The sequence below is a fragment of the Anolis carolinensis genome, chromosome 5 (assembly GCF_035594765.1).
Source record: "Anolis carolinensis isolate JA03-04 chromosome 5, rAnoCar3.1.pri, whole genome shotgun sequence".
Lineage (NCBI taxonomy): Eukaryota > Metazoa > Chordata > Lepidosauria > Squamata > Dactyloidae > Anolis > Anolis carolinensis.
In genome coordinates, this window is record NC_085845.1 from 79,498,425 (window position 1) to 79,517,045 (window position 18,621).

The 18,621-nt window shown below is 37.1% G+C and overlaps 1 protein-coding gene across 3 annotated transcripts in view; it reads left to right on the forward strand.

Moving 5' to 3' along the window:
• atp8a1 (ATPase phospholipid transporting 8A1) overlaps positions 1-18,621 on the forward strand; it is a 116,681-nt gene that overhangs the window by 37,531 nt on the left and 60,529 nt on the right. For 2 of the 3 annotated variants that reach the window (XM_008111650.3, XM_062981640.1), the window contains exons 8-13: positions 4,172-4,241; positions 6,544-6,671; positions 8,115-8,226; positions 8,815-8,980; positions 10,688-10,815; positions 14,692-14,769. In XM_008111650.3, coding sequence (XP_008109857.1) covers positions 4,172-4,241; positions 6,544-6,671; positions 8,115-8,226; positions 8,815-8,980; positions 10,688-10,815; positions 14,692-14,769 — 682 coding nt within the window. Of the gene's footprint in view, positions 1-1,709; positions 1,784-4,171; positions 4,242-6,543; positions 6,672-8,114; positions 8,227-8,814; positions 8,981-10,687; positions 10,816-14,691; positions 14,770-18,621 lie in introns of all 3 variants that reach the window. The other variant, XM_062981639.1, reaches the window with a different exon arrangement.

Sequence of the window (18,621 nt, forward strand, 5' to 3'; positions counted from 1 at the left end):
GTGGGAGGGTGCCCACCCCATCCTCTCCAGCCCCCAGAGATGGGACCTTTTCAGTAAGTTTTAAGGAGTAAAGTGGGATTGGGGGGGGGGGGGATTTAGGTATATATGGAAGTGCCCTCAGAGAAAGGGCAACCTGGCCTCAGAATCGGCTTGAAAGGAACATATTAGTCCCATGTGCATACTCTGTCTGTAGTTCATATACACAACTCCTGTGTAAATACTTTTGTCTTTCCTTTTGATGGAACCTACAGTTTATAGTTACATTCCTCTATATGTAAGAGATCCTTACATACTTCTGATTCTTAGAAGAGTCCGCCTTTTCATGACTGGCAGGTGAAGAGAGAAGGAGGCCGAAAGGTCTGCAAATAGCATATCCACTCAGAGCTGTATTCAAGTCCAGTCAGAGTTCAGTATTGAAACTATCTTAGAGACAGTTGAACACTACACAAGAAAGAAACAATAAGAAGAAAAAAAGATTCAAGAGTCTCAGTTTGTCCAGAACTATGTCTCTCTCTCTCAAAAACTTTACCTCTCCTCATAAAAACTTTGTTGTGAGACTCAGGAGGAGAGAAAGTTTAAAATTTTTGTCAGTTAATAAATTAATGTTTGATTCAACTATATAGTCTCCGATCTGTTCCCTGTGCAGCCAGTTCACCTTCCAAGTAGTTAAGATAGCGTGAGGGCAGAACACTTATTAAGGAATGAACTCCAGTAAACACTCATTTGACAGTATTCTGGCTGATCCTCCATTGAAGTGCTACATTGGCTTGATTGTGTGTGCTGGCTATTCTGAAAAATGGGGACACTTTCACCCTTCACTTTAAAAGGATCTTTCAGAGTAAGGCATTTTAACTGGTGTTTCTGAGAGCTACCTTTTTATTATTTTTTTATTAATAATAATATGCTATTTCACTATGACAATATATATCTATTTGTTCCACAATTTGATCCATGTCTAATCAGATATAACTCCTGTTGTGTTCAATGAGATTTATTTCCAGGTATAAACCTGTGGATTATAATGGTGAAGTAGAAATAGTCACAGAAATTGCCTGGTAGAAACATGGTTCCCTGTTAAAATAGAAGTATTTCAGTCAGTTATTTTTAATTTAAGTCAATTGCCACCCAGTTCCAAAAGCCAACATGTTACCTTTAATTTGTATTGCTGCTCCATCTAATTGCACTCCTATAGAAATTTATTAAGCATTGTAAAAGAAAATACTCATTTTGAAAGACTGGAAGGAATTTTTAAAAACCATCTTTTAAAGTGGGAATATGTTTCTGGTTGACCAAAACAATAATAGCTTCCAGTTGTTGTTTGTTCTCTTCTAAGACCATTATCTGAAAAGGAAACCAACAAAAGTAGAAATCTTTCCCATTTTCTGTCCTTGCCAAACATAATTTTCAGTGCTATAGTTTCTGACTTGTAATTGTACATTTTAAATATCTAAATACTTGCATTTTAACGAAGAATTGGTTTTTCTTTGTCTTTGGATCTTAAAATATATCAGTAAAATATATATACACATTCATATGCAGATTACAACCATATTTTTCCTGATCTAAATAGATTTTGAAAAAGGGAGTCAAATCATGTATTAATCTTATTGTTAAGTAATTTCCATCTTTCTCTTTTTCTCTTGTCCATTTGATTTCCCTTCTACTTCATTTTCTTCTTCTGTTACAATGTTTAAAACTGGGTGATATAGGTTGCTGTAGGGGAAATAGTGAAAGTGACCAATGGGGAGCATCTCCCAGCTGATCTCATCAGTCTGTCAACAAGGTTAGAATGAACTGGGATCAGAAGAGATGTGTATGTGGGTCCTCATACACGAAATTAAGATACAAAAAATAAAGGGTTCTTTCATAAACCCTTTATGCAAATTAAATACAAATTATAGAAATAATTGAGCATTAAAGAGGATGAGAGTTAAAGAGAATCTTGCCTGTGCTGAAGCAATAGCAGTACTTTGATTTTAATTGTTAAAGATCTTGTATATTCTGCTGATATTTACATTTACTATGTCATAACTATTGATTTAGTGAAACATAACTCTGAGTCAACATGCATAGAATTGCATTGAAACAAGTAAAAACATAAACTTATTTAAAAATATAATGCTTGTTTTTCTTGGTTTCCCATTAATGCAGAAGTATTGAGTGAAACATTTCTATGAAGATTATATATTTAGGTTATAACTAATACACATCTTTGTACTTTAGAGAATCTCTTCTTTTCAGTAGTGTTATATAACAATTTAAATATTAGCAAACACCACATTTTAAGATTTATTGAGGACCCTCTGCACAATTTAAATATTATACTCATTATATTGCATGCAGTTGGAAAATACCGTGTTTACTCGAATCTAACGCTCACCTTTCTTGGCTAAATTGTCTTCCCAAAATTAGAGTGCATGTTAGATTTGTGTCATACAGTAATCTTAGTGCTGAGCCGAAGCAAAAGGGGAAGCTACTTCAGGAGCACCTGGAGCTCCGGTTTGAGGGATGTCATTTCTAATTCAGTTATTATGCCATCCTGGGATTTGTAGTTTGATGAGGCATCAGCATTCTTTGGCAGCCCCCATGATCCCAAAGTACAGCCCCCATGACCCCATAGCAAATACTTTTTTTTGGCTTCAGGGTTTCGAAAATTGGTATACACATTAGATTCGATGGCGCATTAGACTCGAGTTAATACAGTAGTGATATTTTTGTTCACAGAAGTATTGCACGATACTTCAGAATTTGAATAGTTTTGTGCTGTTATTGCAACTGATTTTGCTAATCAAAGAGCTTGATTTTATGATGTTGATGTCTATTTTACTTCTGAGTATGTCTGTAATGGTGTATGTTACTTTGGTTTTATGTTTTTGCTGCCTTGTTTATTTTCGAAATTCCACAAAACATGCAGTATAGTGCTATGCATGTTCACTCAGCTTTCTCAGACTTGTGGGATTTAATCTTATCTAAATATGTACACAGTTGTTGTCTTACAATACAATTTTATACATGTCTGTGCAGATGTGAGCCCCACTGAGTTCAATGGGATTTACTCCCAACCATGTCTATAAAGGCTTGAAGCTTCAGTGTTGCTAAAATGTATAAAATAAATTGTGTATTTGGTCTCAATCTTGATATCAGTGATCAGTTAAATTATTGGAACGTCTATGGTTTCTTCTATTGAGACTATCTCTCCCCTACCAAACCATTCAAAGACTGTGTGCCTAGCAGCAAAGACTACTACAACCTTGCCTGCTGCCCTACACCATTTTATTAATAGGAATATATCCATTTTTTTTGGTATCCAGCAGGGTCCTGGACACCCCCACAGATACTAAGGGCCCTCTGTATCTATTAACTAGTGTGCTGAACTATACTAATTTCTAAGAGGGGGTCAGTCATTTACATTTGCAGAAAATATAGCAAGAAAAAAGTGCAAAAGTGAGAAGTCTCATCTAAACATGGAAAAATGTTGATTATATTAAATAATATATACAACAATCTTGAAGACTGTCAATAGCTTCTGCAACACTCCTGTTACTAGCTTATAAAACATTAACTATATTTTATAACAATAAAGAAAATCATAAATCATGGTTTGATTCTGGCTTATTCAAAGAATAACTTGAATGAGCCATTGCCTCATTTTGAATTTAACAGTAAACATCAGTTGTTTGCAATCCTCGAAATAAAGGTTTTTAATTTCTTTCTTAAGACTGTGAAATTTGAACCTTAAGTGAAGAGTATCTGTCTTCATCTTGATTTTTTTTTATTTATCTAAGCAGTTTAAGGTTCAGCGATTTTTTTTCAACTGGTTAGACAAGGAATTGCATATCTCGGCAGAATAATTTAGTGCTGTGTGCAGTCCTGGAAGTAATGATTTTTCTTTAATGAACCTAGGTTGACACAAACTTTGTAGATAACTCATAAGGCTTTAGATATTCTTGCTATTTAAAATATATTATGGAACGAATATTATCTTCTGCTTAGATTTTAATATACTTCATAAAAATAAAAATTATTCTGGTAATAATTTTCTGGACCTGTAAATGAGATTTTTTTCACATAAAAATTTAAAGGACTAATAGCATACAGAATGGTGTTGTATATCAATGTATCTTTGAAACTGATTAACTTTTAAAAAATTGATCTTTCCTTTTTTTGTAAGTGAACCACAAGCAATGTGCTACATTGAAACATCAAATTTAGATGGTGAAACTAATCTAAAAATAAGACAGGTAAGAAACAAGTTGTTCTCAGTTATCTCATATACAGTATTACTTTTGTATTGCTCCCAGTTAATGCACACAGAATCAGTTGAAGCAATATGTCAAAAGAGAATGAATGTATGTGGGAATGGAACTACTAGTCATAGATGTATATGCTCTTTACACTGCATGCATATTATTGAATGGACATGAAGGACTACAGCTGTTTTTTGCAAATAAAATTTCAGTAGGGACTGTGAAGGGGATGGTATTAGATATCTGTTTTATTATTCTCCTAGTAGATACGTACTGTGAAATGTGAGAATGATTATCACAAGATCTGGATTTATTTGGAACAACACGTGTCCTCTCAGCTGTTTCACAAACATATGCTTGAATGTAGAAATGTATACTTTATTTTACCAACTTGTGTTGGTGAAAATCTTGCCTTCTAATATGATAATTACTTTGAGAAATGTTTCTTCAGGACAGAATATGTTTAAAAGTAGAGCAGGTTCATTAAGTGTTTTTATTATTTCACGTAATTAATGTGTTTTTAAAAAATGTAGTTTATCTATTCATTGTTTATAATCTGGGATAATGTTTTGGAAATAACCCTAGCATGATAGTGAGGTTTTGAATCTATTTTGATAAATCACACCATTGTAGACTAATAACTATAGAGTCTTCACAAATAAAAAAATAATATTTTTCAAAATATCAGTAGGGCTTATACTAAACAAGCCTATATCTTTTGAGATAGAATGATGTATAAACTAGGCAAACAAGTGGTATAAGGTAGCAAGGGTGATTGAATGTACGTCTATTGTGTGCCACCCATATGAGTGCCTCCCCTCGAGACCCTTTGCATTACCAAAGTGAGGAGTCAGTGAATGCTATTGTCTTTCTCAACTTTTCCCTCCTCATTACTTCAAAAGAGTTTGCTTTGCAGCATTGGTAATTTTAGATCCAGGAGTCTAGTGGGAAATTCCATAGGTGGAGGCCCCTTAGAAGATCGTTTCTCAAGATATTAAAAGTTAAGTTAATAGATCAGTCCCCCATTTCTTCTTTTCAGAGGCCTCTATCTCATGTTTCTGCTGTGTAGAAAGTTCCTGGCCAGTTCTACAACCTGGTGTGTAACCTAGAAGTTGGCTACTGCTACATGGCTCCAACAGAGTTCTGAGCCATGTGTTTGTTGGTAGCTTAGTTGTTGTTTCTAGAGGGCTTCTTTGTTCAGCTCACATCCTTCTTAAGGCTGTCCCAATCACTCTCTTGGCACTCAGCTTTCCTGGGTTCAACATTCTCAATACAGTAGAGTTTCATTTATCCAAGCTAAATGGGCCGGCAGAAGCTTGGGTAAGCGAATATCTTAGATAATAAGGAGGGATTAAGGAAAAGCCTATTAAACATCAAATTAGGTTATGATTTTACAAATTAAGCACCAAAACATCATGTTATACAACAAATTTGACATAAAAAGTAGTTCAATACGCAGTAACGTTACGTTGTAATTACTGTATTTACGAATTTAGCACCAAAATATCATGATATATTGAAAACATTGACTACAAAAATGCCTTGGATAATCCAGAACCTTGGATAAGTGAGACTCTACTGTAATTCACTCTTCTTGTCCCTCTCTTTCACTGGCTCTGACATGATTACCTGTCTTGCCTCTCTACCTCCTCAGCATCTCCTAATTTTTATCTGTCCTGGGCTCTCTTTACTTCCTCCTTCGTCTCCAGTTTAGTCTTTTGACCTTATCACACAGGGGTGCCCTCCTCCCCAGGTGCCGTTTTGCACACTGCTCTGGCACAGCAACACTTTCTCCATCTTACAGGGGAAGTGTTGTCCAAATAGGGCAGAAGCATGCTAGCACCCATGTCCTCCCCCAAGACCCTATAATAAGCCCTTAAATTTTAAAACAACTTGCCTGGCCTCCATTAAGGTACTCCTGGAGTCCTCCAGGCATGTAGAAATGATGCACCAGAAGACCAGGAAGGAGCCATTTTCCTCCCTCCCCCCCCCCCCCTCCCTGGCTGTCTCCTGGCACGTCATTTGCCCGTATCAGGAGGACTCAAAGAGTATCTTAATGGTGGCCGAGTAAGTTGTTTTAAATTTTAAGGGCTTATTTTGGCGGGGCTTCTGGGTTTCTGGGTGCCATCCTGGTAGTTTGGGTGCCCTTGTGGGGATAAAAACCTATGAAGCTTCAGCATGGGTTTTACCCCTGTTTGGAAGTGCCCTAAGAGATAGCAAAGTTCAGAAGTTTGCCACAATTTAACCACAGTTAATTTAGCAAGATTCTTAAACTGGATGTATTTTGTTCGTATAGGGCTTGCCATTGACATCTGATGTGAAGGACATTGATAGCTTGGTGGGACTTTCAGGAAGAATTGAATGTGAAAGTCCCAACAGACATCTCTATGACTTTGTTGGAAATATCCGATTAGAAGGACATGGGTATGTCATAATCTGAATATGAATTTGATGGGTTCATCATGTTTTATAACTTGCAGAGGTGAAACAATGCATTTCAATGCATTTGAAAGCAAACAACATGTTATAACAAGTTATCTATACTTTTTCTTTGTGGTCTCTGTGCCTTATGCAAATAGGTTTCACACCTTCACAGAGACCTAATTTGAAACTTTCTATAACTGAATAGTTTAGTGGGATCCCCTCTTTTTCCATACTCATGTTAAAGCCCGCCAAACTACTTTTACTCAGTTTGTATTCATTTGCTAAAAGAGAAGCATTATTTGTGACTTCTGCTTCAGCCTCCTTAAATCTCAATACCTTTTTATTCGCCTTTTAATCTATTTTGCTTTAATTTACTTCTGAATAACAGAAAAAAATCCACTTCTCTGTAGTTAGGTTATTTCTGTTTTATCTTTCCTCAACTTTTTTTCATTCTTCTCTATGCTTTCCTTTCTATAGCCTCCACATAAACTCTGTGTCACTTATGGATTCATGGTATAATTATCAGATATACTTATGAAGTGCTTGTATTATTTGGAGCAGACTCATAATGTGCAAAAGTGCACAATTTGTCAAGCTATAGAAAACATCCCAAGCTGTAAAAAATGGAGCTTCTTGCCTTGAAAAAAGTCTTATAAGTCCCCAAGAAAGTGGCACCAAGCTCAATTCCTCTTCCTGAAGTTACCCTAAAGGAAATATAAGAAAACGGGCCTCACCGTACATCCTCTGTTAACCCATCAGGTCCAACAGCAGTACCAAAACAGTATCATTATCCACAGTAATGGCCTCGTCTATAGTTCTGATCTCACACACGAGCCATCCACGCATGTGTTAATTATATTGGAGTAAGGAGATTTGGAACAAATGCCTATCCAAACCAAACCATCCACTTCTCATGGCTTGGAAAAGGCCAGAAAACATCTAGCTGCTCATCATTGTCAATACCATATGAACACTGACAGGAGAAGAGAAAAATCTAAATGTGATCAACATCCATTGATACCACAACACCAGCTCTGGAATCATTGATCAAGGTCAATTTGATTCCTTCAACATCTACTGAACAGCATGTTCTAACTCAACACCCTATACAAGACAGTGAACATCACTCCCCAGACTGGCACAATGTCACAGGCTGTAGGTAGAGTCACTCTGGAAGACCTAAAATTTCTGGAGAGAACACTTTTGTAGGTTATTCCTACAGTGGTGTTCCCTTAGGTAAAAAGAATAGCAATTTTTTGTATTCATAGTTTTTCGCTTTTCCCAGTTCGTGTCCTTCTATCCCTGGTGAATGAAGGGGGATCCATTGATTGCAAACTGATACTTCAAGAGGAGAAAAAGACAGAAACAAAACATTACATTAATGTTAATATTTCATTAAATCAGTAGTTTAACTTGAATTCACTTTCATTCAATTCTTTTTAGAACTGTTCCTCTGGGACCTGATCAAATTCTTCTGCGTGGAGCTCAGTTAAGAAATACACAATGGGTTCATGGTATAGTTGTCTACACAGGGCATGATACAAAGCTCATGCAGGTTTGTTTTACAATTCTGAAAAACCTTTATGTGTTTTTATTCATATGCTTTAGTAATGTATACTTGCTTAAGTGCAGCCAGCCACTGTTTATGATATATCTATGCAGGTGCACTAGGATCCATCTGCATTTTGGTTACAGACATTTAGTTACTATCTTCCTTTCCAGCGTAGTCCTTTTGACTGCTCAATATACTTGAAGGCAACCCCATCTCAAATCACAAATGGTCATTTATGCTTTGGACTCAATTAAGCACGCATTGGCAAAAAAAAAAAAAGCTAGGCATCTCTGCTCAGCTCGTATAATTACATAATTTGAAATATGTCAGCAGATACAATTCTGGTTTTATTTTACTTCACTGTCTAATAAACTGGTGTTTAAAAATTGCTTTATATGTTTCATAGAAAAACACATGTTTTTGGTTCATATGTACCCATATTGGCAAGTGACTTTTTCACTTCTGGAACAGAAGTGTATAATTGCTTTTAATATATTTTTGTAGACAGTATGAATATATAGTTTGAAATCAGAAAATCAAAATCAAATGTGGATGTCTTACCTGTAAACTCTCTCTTTATTTCAATCACAGAATTCAACAAGCCCACCTCTTAAACTATCAAATGTGGAAAGAATTACAAATATCCAAATTCTGTTTTTATTCTGCATTCTTATTGCTATATCTTTGATTTGTTCCATTGGGTCAGCTATATGGAATCAAAAACATGAGGAGAGGGACTGGTATATCAATCTAAACTGTAAGCATCAAATATAATTGTATCATTTGTTGCCAAAGTTATGTTTTCATTAGATTATGTTGACAAAGCAAGATCAATGTGTCCTATCCTTGTATTAGTAATGTCAAAGAACAGTATTTGACTGCACGCTGATTAATGATTTCACATCCATACATATTATCACTTGTAATTTAAGGTATATGCATATGGTAGTGTATACTTGTGTATACTTGTATTCATATCTTTCTTAAATCACTTAAAGAAACAGAAACTATTCTATGCATGCTTTCAAAATCCTATCTTTTTTCATTAGACAAAGATGTTTATTATTAAAAATTGCAGAAGAAAAGTTGGAAGTGAAGATGTTAGAGCTAAATCTGCATGGTGTTTTGATATGGGGTGGAAGAAAGTAGGTTACTCGAATACAAGGCAATAAAAGAAATTCAAAATGTGATTTCTTTGTTCATGAATACAAAAACATTTGAAAACTCAAAGCTGTCCCTAGGCAGTACAAAGCTCACCAACTCTTTTGTCTTTGTATTGTCAAGGCTCAACTTCAAGGTTTTATTAAGTGACAAACTGTGCAGTTTTATCTGAGATGGTATAATCTCCCCTGCTTCAAGAACCCACTATTGTCTGCCTAAAATTGTTGTTCTTCAAGTGATACAAATAAAGGAGTAGCCACATGGATTACAAGAAAAATTGTGATACAGATTGAGCATCCATACTCCAAAATCTGAAATTGTCCCCATGGGTGGCTGAGATAGTGCCACCATTATATGAAATATAAATGCATTTCATCTTGAGACTTGTGTCCCATATATGCAAATGCAGGTATTCCAAAATCAAAAAAAAAAATCCACAACTCTTCTGCTCTCAAGCATTTTGAATAAGCGAGACCCAACCTGCAGTGCATTTTAGGTCAGTAAAATAAAGGAGAGAGTTAGTTGTGGAACAGGTAAAGGTGGTAAAATGCTTAATATATATTTGCTGTATATTAAAGAAGTTCCTAGGTCGTATATGAAATGCATAATTCTATTTCTAGCCTCTGTTTTGAGTAGCAGTGTTAGAATAAATAGCATAGAAATATTAAAAATTGGAATCACAGCATTTGAGATGCATTTCATCTTGAGACTTGTGTCCCATATATGCAAATGCAGGTATTCCAAAATCCAAAAAAAAAAATTCCACAACTCTTCTGCTCTCAAGGATTTTGAATTAGCGAGACCCAACCTGCAGTGCATTTTAGGTCAGTAAAATAAAGGAGAGAGTTAGTTGTGGAACAGGTAAAGGTGGTAAAATGCTTAATATATATTTGCTGTATATTAAAGAAGTTCCTAGGTCGTATATGAAATGCATAATTCTATTTCTAGCCTCTGTTTTGAGTAGCAATGTTAGAATAAATAGCATAGAAACATTAAAAATTGGAATCACAGCATTTGAGAATATGGGTTTACTCCTTTCCTCCTGCACCATCCCAGCAAAAAGCTCATGCAGCTACTTGTTGCCAATGTGCAATTGAAATGACCTTTCTCCAATGAAAAATGTAATCTTTCATGGGATTATTTTTACTGAGATTATGAATTGTGAGAAAATTTCTTGGAAGTTTGTTTTATTAAGTTTGCAGAATGCTAGCTCTTAGATATCTTTTGATAGTAGGGTTGCTGATTTCAAAAGCTTTACATGTCTTCTTACCGTATATGTTTTTCCATCTTTTTTTCCTAATAGATGCTGGTGCTAATAATTTTGGACTGAATTTCTTGACGTTTATCATCCTTTTCAATAATCTAATTCCAATCAGTTTGTTGGTCACACTTGAAGTTGTGAAATTTATCCAAGCATATTTCATAAATTGGGTAAATATGAACATAATTGTACTATTCACAGACCTTTTAATTAGCAATTTCAAGAATAAATTTTTCCTGATGACTTGTGTAGAACCCCATGATATCATATGTTTTCTTAACAAGGTGATCGGCCTTCTACTGGATATAGTCTGTAGCACTTAGTATTCCCTGATCATCTCCCAAGTATTAACTTGTTCTGACCCTGCTTAACTTCTAGAATCAGCTAATAGCTGATTAGTTCCAACTGGGGTGGACCTATTCCATCAATAGTTGAATGGTGAGTCAACACATCAGTAAATGTCAATGATTCAGTGGGTTTTCTCTAGTCAGAACTGACAGTAGGATTTGGGTTAAGATCTGATGTTTTTAGGGGATTTAAACACCAGATTTATAAAAAGATATGTTTTATTAAAGTAACTACTATATATGGTGTTTTTGCCTTGGTGACAGAACGGATGCTGCCTGCCTGCCTTCTCTCTTTTCCAACTATGGGAAGGCTTACCTCGCAATCCATGGCAATGCTTTGGCAACAGTGGACATGCTCTATTTGTGGCTCCTTTCTTTCCTTCCTCCATTTTGGTCATACACCTTTGTCCTGTCTGTTTCCTTCTTTTCTTTCCTTCTCTCATACATCTTCCCTTCCCTTCCCTTTTTATTTCCTCACCCTTTTCTTCCCTTCTCTTATTTTCCAATCTTTCTCTTTTTTTTCTCCCCTTCCCTCATAGCTTCCCCATTTCTTTTCCTTCCTTCCCCTCTTTTTTCTTTCTCCCCCCTTCTGTCCTACTTTTCCTTCATATACATGTCACTTATTAACAGCCAATTCACTTCACACCCCTTGTTTCCCAGTCCCATGACAGAGGGCCACTTCATTTAGCCACAACCAATCAAATTGGTTCTTTTTCTTTCTCTCTGCTCTGGGCTCAAAAGGGGTGTTTTGCTTTTTTTTTTTTTTTTTAGTTCAAATCCCTAATTATTTTATGTTGGATATTGAAGGGTGCAGATCTAATCAAGCCATGTAGGAGTTTTCGTGGTACAAACCAACCACAAAATAATTTTTATAGATAAATAGATAACAAGATCAGATGCTTTGTAAACTTAAATTATACATTACATTATTATTCTTACACAATTCCATTAATGTTAAAATGTGTTGAGCCAGCAATGTACAGGATCTTGCTTAGTTCTTCAGCACTTCATACAACTATGAAATCTGAGATGAACTATGAGCACTATGGAAAGGAATAAATTTTTTAACCATTCATAATACAGTAGAGTCTCACTTATCCAAGCTAAACGGGCCGGCAGAAGCTTGGATAAGCGAATATCTTGGATAATGAGGGATTAAGGAAAAGCCTATTAAACATCAAATTAGGTTATGAGTTTACAAATTAAGCACCAAAACTTCATGTTATACAACAAAATTGACATAAAAAGTAGTTCAATAGGCAGTAATGTTATGTTGTAATTACTGTATTTATGAATTTAGCACCAAAATATCACAATATATTGAAAACATTGACTACAAAAATGGCTTGGATTATCCAGAGGCTTGGATAATGATTGTTTTTATTGATGTTGATGTTTTTTACTGGGATAATTGTTTTATTGCTTTGTTACTGTTTTGTTTGTTTTATCGGGCCTGGCCCCATGTAAGCCGCCCCGAGTCCCTTCGGGGAGATGGGGCGGGGTATAAAAATAAAGTTATTATTATTATTATTATTGGATAAGTGAGACTCTACTGTATATATGGCAGTGTTCAGACAGACCACTTGTGTCCTTTATATATATTCAGCTTGTGAAAGGGAAAGGAGAATGTGACTTGTCCCCCAACATCCATAGGCTGACTAGACTGTTGACAGTTGTGTCCATTCTCATTAGGGCTGCAGAAACTATTCACAGCTGGTGTGTTAATCCCTGGTTCCAGCAAGAGTTCAAACTTCTAATGCATTTTTTTCTAATGCCTTTTGTCTCTTCCTCATTAGTTTTTCATTTCCTGCATGATCTACCAGTTAAAGATATATTACTATCTGTCTTTTCTATACTATTTCTATTCTTTAATCGTTATTTAGTTCAGGTTGAGAGTAAGGCAAATTACCTTAACAGTGATGTTTTAAAGACAAAATGACAGCTGTAAGAATCATATACTTATAGAAATGAGTCCTCTTTGCCTTCAGAAAAAAAATAAAAGGCACATGGTGGGTGAGTCAACCCTGAAGATTACCCAAACAACCTCAAATTTGTAGGTTGCTGGATGAGAAATCAAAATGAACAATACAGTAATTAAACTGATTATTGAATGAGCCTCTGAACAGACTTTGGAATCGATTCAAAGAAAAATATTTATTTCATCTAGTGAAAGTGAGTCAGAGGGGTGATCTCCACAGCAACAGAATAAGGCATGATTAGAAGTGATACATATAGTGGTAAAATAGAAAGAAGAAGAATTTGATTCGGTTAGGAAATCTAAAAAGATAAAAAATATAGGAAATTATATTTAAGGTAATGACGTTTCATGCAGTCATGCCGGCCACATGACCTTGGAGGTGTCTACGGACAATGCCAGCTCTTCGGCTTAGAAATGGGGATGATTACCAACCCCCAGAGCCGGACACGACTAGACTTAATGTCAAGGGAAAACCTTTACCTTTACTACAGCTTCCGGGTACCATCTTGAAAGAGAAGATTCTGAACAAGGAGAAGGAATACAAGCAACAAAAAAGCAATGTTCAGAGAGTACAAAATGTATGAAAAAAAACAAGACATGTATTGAATAAGAATAACATTTGTGACAAGTGTAAAGCAAACACTTGAATATTTCAGATTTAAATTCAGATAAAGAAAATGACATATTCCAAAATACAGATAGTAGAGCAGAAGAAACTGTAAAATGATCTACAAAGTTGATAAGTTTAAGTCAAGACAGATTGCTTTACTATCTTACAAGCAATACTGTGGGACTTAACAGTCATGCTCATTTTTGAGGTGCCAGACTAGGGTATATTCCACTGTTTTGGATCATCCCTTCAGCCCCACTGAGAATGAAAGGTTGTTCTTTTATTGATCAGTCATTCTAGGAGGACTGAAAATGCAATTGACCTCCCGCTTAGCACTTGTATGTTGTTTTGCAGGGGAGATAAATTATTTCTCTTATTTTTCTTTCCATACCGTCTTTATGGCTATATTGGTGCTGAGCAAGGCTATATAATAACTATGATCACTACTAAAGGAGTCAGCTGGTGGAAGAGATTAATCCACTGGTTGTAGATTGCTTCTTTAGACCTCTACTGATAATTCATGGTGTCAGGCTTTCCCTCATATTGCCCTGGCCAACAATATCAGGAGCAGAGTCGAATAGGATGGTGCTACTTATTTCCCCTTTATGTACTTATATATGTAGTGGAGAAACACCATTGAATGGCAAGTTTCAACCTAATTTGGTAATAGACAAATGGATAAAATTCCTTGGTTACTATAAGACTATTCACTATAATAACATCTGTAATGAAGGTTAAATTCAAAGAAACATGCAATTAGTTAATGTACCAAGAGAGTTTGGGAGTTGATTGGTTTTCTTGAAGTACCCATCTTACCACATCTGAAAGCTTATTTTAATATTGAAAGACATTTCAAATATGAGTTGTAATGTGGCTTGGGACTTTGCAATTCAAAGCAAATAACTAACATGATCTACAATCAAAAGAGCTATTTCAAATACACTCAAGTGCTTGAACATGCATAGCCAACTGTTTTGATAGGTGATTTAGCAGGCATACAGAATACTGTAGTGGAACATGTGTTCCATTGATAAAAATGGGAATTATTTTAATTTAATATACATAAAAATTGTCCCTTAGCTTTTAAAAAAACAACCCTTTCTTTTGTTAGGATATTGACATGCATTACGAACCTACAGACACTGCTGCAATGGCTCGCACGTCGAATCTCAATGAAGAACTTGGTCAGGTAGGTGTTCCTAATTGTTTTCCTAATTCTGAGCATGTAAATTCTTCACTACAGTACTTTCAATTCATGAAATGTTTTGTATTTTAAATTATTTTATGATACATTGTTCTTCATTCACACAAATCGGTGAATGGGGTTTTGCACTTCAATTTAGAAAGATCTAGAATTCCAGTTTGGCAGGAACACTCTGCCCATTACCACATATTGCAGGTGTCCTAACCCCCAAGCTACTTTTGCCTCAATTTTTCTTCATCCATCAACAGAGAAACTTATGCATTTCAGCTTAACTTATCATCCCTTTTCATTCTCTCTTATCCTAATGCTTCTATTTTCTTCCAACTTCATATATTTTCTTGTTATCTTCTATCACACAGAAAATTGCTTTAGATCGTATCTTCATCTTGTAACCGTTCCTCCATCCTCCTATGACTCAAGAGCTCTTTTCACATTTTGTTTCATCTGCAACCACAAGCTTTCCCCGTTGGACAAGTAATTAAAGTGCCTGTTTTGCTTAGGTGGAGGGCACATTGTTGCGAAGTTTAACTTTGAAATTGCTTAAAAAGAGTTTCACATTTGGAATCATTCTACTGGAAGCAATCTTTCCAGGTCTCTTCAGGAGTGACAACAACACAGCTTTTGTGTATGGCTCTGGTATTGATAACCAAGCCTCAAAAACATGATTGAAAATTTCTGCCCTTTCCATGCCAGCATCTTCTACAGATCCTGAAGTGTCTGCAACCCTAATACCTGCTGAAAAACCTGCAGATGGAAATTTTTCCATGGCATAAAACAAAGGAAATTGAATATTTTGAACATTCCAGAAGACAATCTGTGGTAGAGTGCTCCAAATCACATTGGACATAGAATAGAATAGTAGAGTTGGAAGAGACCTCATGGGCCATCCAGTCCAACCCCCTGCTAAGAAGCAGGAAATTGCATTCAAAGCACCCCCAACAGATGGCCATCCAGCCTCTGCTTAATAGCCTCCAAAGAAGGAGCCTCCACCGCGGCCCGGGGGAGAGAGTTCCACTGTCGAACAGCTCTCACAGTGAGGAAGTTCTTCCTGATGTTCAGGTGGAATCTCCTTTCCTGTAGTTTGAAGCCCTTGTTCCGTGTCCTAGTCTGCAGGGCCGCAGAAAACAAGCTTGCTCCCTCCTCCCTATGACTTCCCTTCACGTATTTGTACATGGCTATCATGTCTCCTCTCAGCCTTCTCTTCTGCAGGCTAAACATGCCCAGCTCTTTAAGCCGCTCCTCATAGGGCTTGTTCTCCAGACCCTTAATCATTTTAGTCGCCCTCCTCTAGACGCTTTCCAGCTTGTCAACATCTCCCTTCAACTGCGGTGCCCAAAACTGGACACAGTATTCCAGGTGTGGTCTGACCAAGGCAGAATAGAGGGGGAGCATAACTTCCCTGGATCTAGACGCTATACCCCTATTGATGCAGGCCAGAATCCCGTTGTCTTTTCTAGCTGCCGCATCACATTGTTGGCTCATGTTTAACTTGTTGTCCACGAGGACTCCAAGGTCTTTTTCGCACACACTGCTGTCAAGCCAGGCGTCCCCCATTCTGTATCTTTGATTTCCATTTTTTCTGCCGAAGTGAAGTATCTTGCATTTTTCCCTGTTGAACTTCATTTTGTTAGTTTCGGCCCATCTCTCTAATTTGTTAAAATTGTTTTGAATTCTGCTCCTGTCTTCTGGAGTGTTAGCTATCCCTCCCAGTTTGGTGTCGTCTGCAAACTTGATGATCGTGCCTTCTAACCCTTCGTCTAAGTCGTTAATAAAGATGTTGAACAGAACCGGGCCCAGGACAGAGCCCTGCGGCACTCCACTTGTCACTTCTTTCCATGATGAAGACGATGCATTGGTGAGCACCCTTTGGGTTCGTTCGCTTAGCCAATTACAGATCCACCTAACCGTAGTTTTGTCTAGCCCACATTTTACTAGTTTGTTTGCCAGAAGGTCGTGGGGGACTTTGTCGAAGGCCTTACTGAAATCCAGGTACGCTACATCCACAGCATTTCCTGTATCGACCCAACTCGTAACTCTATCGAAAAAAGAGATCAGATTAGTCTGCCATGATTTGTTTTTGGTAAATCCGTGTTGACTATTAGCAGTGACCGCATTTGTTTCTAAGTGTTTGCAGACCACTTCCTTAATGATCTTTTCCAGAATCTTGCCTGGTATCGATGTGAGGCTGACCGGACGGTAATTGTTTGGGTCGTTCTTTTTTCCCTTCTTGAAGATAGGGACCACATTCGCCCTCCTCCAATCTGCTGGGACTTCTCCCGTTCTCCAAGAACTCTCGAAGATAATTGCCAGTTGTTCTGAAATAACTTCAGCTAGTTCCTTCCATACTCTTGGATGTAGCTGATCTGGCCCTGGGGACTTGAATTCGTTTAGAGTGGCCAGGTGTTCCTGGACAACTTGTTTCCCTATTTGGGGTTGGATTTCCCCCAATCCTTCGTCCATTCCGTGTTGCTGAGGTTGAAGATGGCTTTCTTTTTGTGAGAAGACCTAGGCAAAGAAGGCATTAAGCAGTTCTGCCTTTTCCCTATCCCCTGTCGCCATCACCCCATCTTCTCCTTGCAGTGGTCCTATCGCCTCCTTTTTCTTCCTTTTTCTACCAACGTAAGCAAAAAAGCCTTTTTTGTTGTTTTTTATGTCCCTGGCAAGCCTGAGCTCATTTTGCGCTTTAGCCTTGCGAACCTTTTCCCTACAGGTGTTGGCTATACGTTTGAATTCTTCTTTGGTGATTTCTCCCCTTTTCCACTTCTTGTGCATGTCACTTTTGAGCTTTAGCTCAGTTAGAAGTTCTTTGGACATCCATTTGGACAGTATGACACTAGCGTCTTACATAAACAAACAGTTTCTATGCAAGAAAAGTTCTCATGTAAAAGGCATATCTAGTTTATTTAAAAAGATTTGATGAAGTTGCCTGCATCTCAAGGTACTGCACGGTACTGAAGAAATCAAAAGCAGCCAGCAGTAACCACTTCAGTCATGATACCCGCATTGGTCTTGACTCCACGTTCATCATTGCCATCTGCTGTGCCTTTAGTACTTGCTCCCTTACCAATCATTGCCACTACTCCAACTTTAATTACTTCATTACCAAAGATGTTGGATCTCTGATATCCAACCATTCACTTGTGACTTCAGCTCAGTACAAGGACTCTTCCAAAATGGGTGCTTCCTGGCACCAAGGTTCACTCTCTCATCATCCTCTTCTTCCATCAGGAAGATCTCTCTGTTTGTTAGAGAGTAATCTGACCCCTCCTCTAAGCATTCCTATCATGATGAGGAACCTCAGTACCGAAAGGGCTCAACCTTCACATTGGCATCATACATTAATCTGCACCAACAAACATTTGTGCAGGGAGCAACCAAATTTCCTCCACCTAGGATTACTTTTACCATATCATATCCACCTCCATCTTCTGTTGCTATATTGGCTCCTTTGATCCCACTAGTGAATCCACTTAAGATGATGGCTTCAGCCTTGACATCGATCACCTATTGTGCACGAATATGTAATTTCGTTCTTCATACAACTACAGCACTCTTGATATGATAAAGAACTCACTGCAACAATATAACAGTTCAAAGCTGCTTGCCTCCAAAGAAATCCAAACTTCACATAAGTGCTGTACAACTGCTTGATGTGATAAAGGTCTTTTGAGCATTCCAGAAGACACTCTGGCAGAGTGCTCCAAATCACATTGGAAGGTATGACACTAGTGTCTTACATAAACAAACAAGAGGACACACACTGTATTACTCTTCTTGAACTTGACTATCTGGTGTATTCAAAAGCATTTTCATTCCATACCAATTCCTCTACCAGGC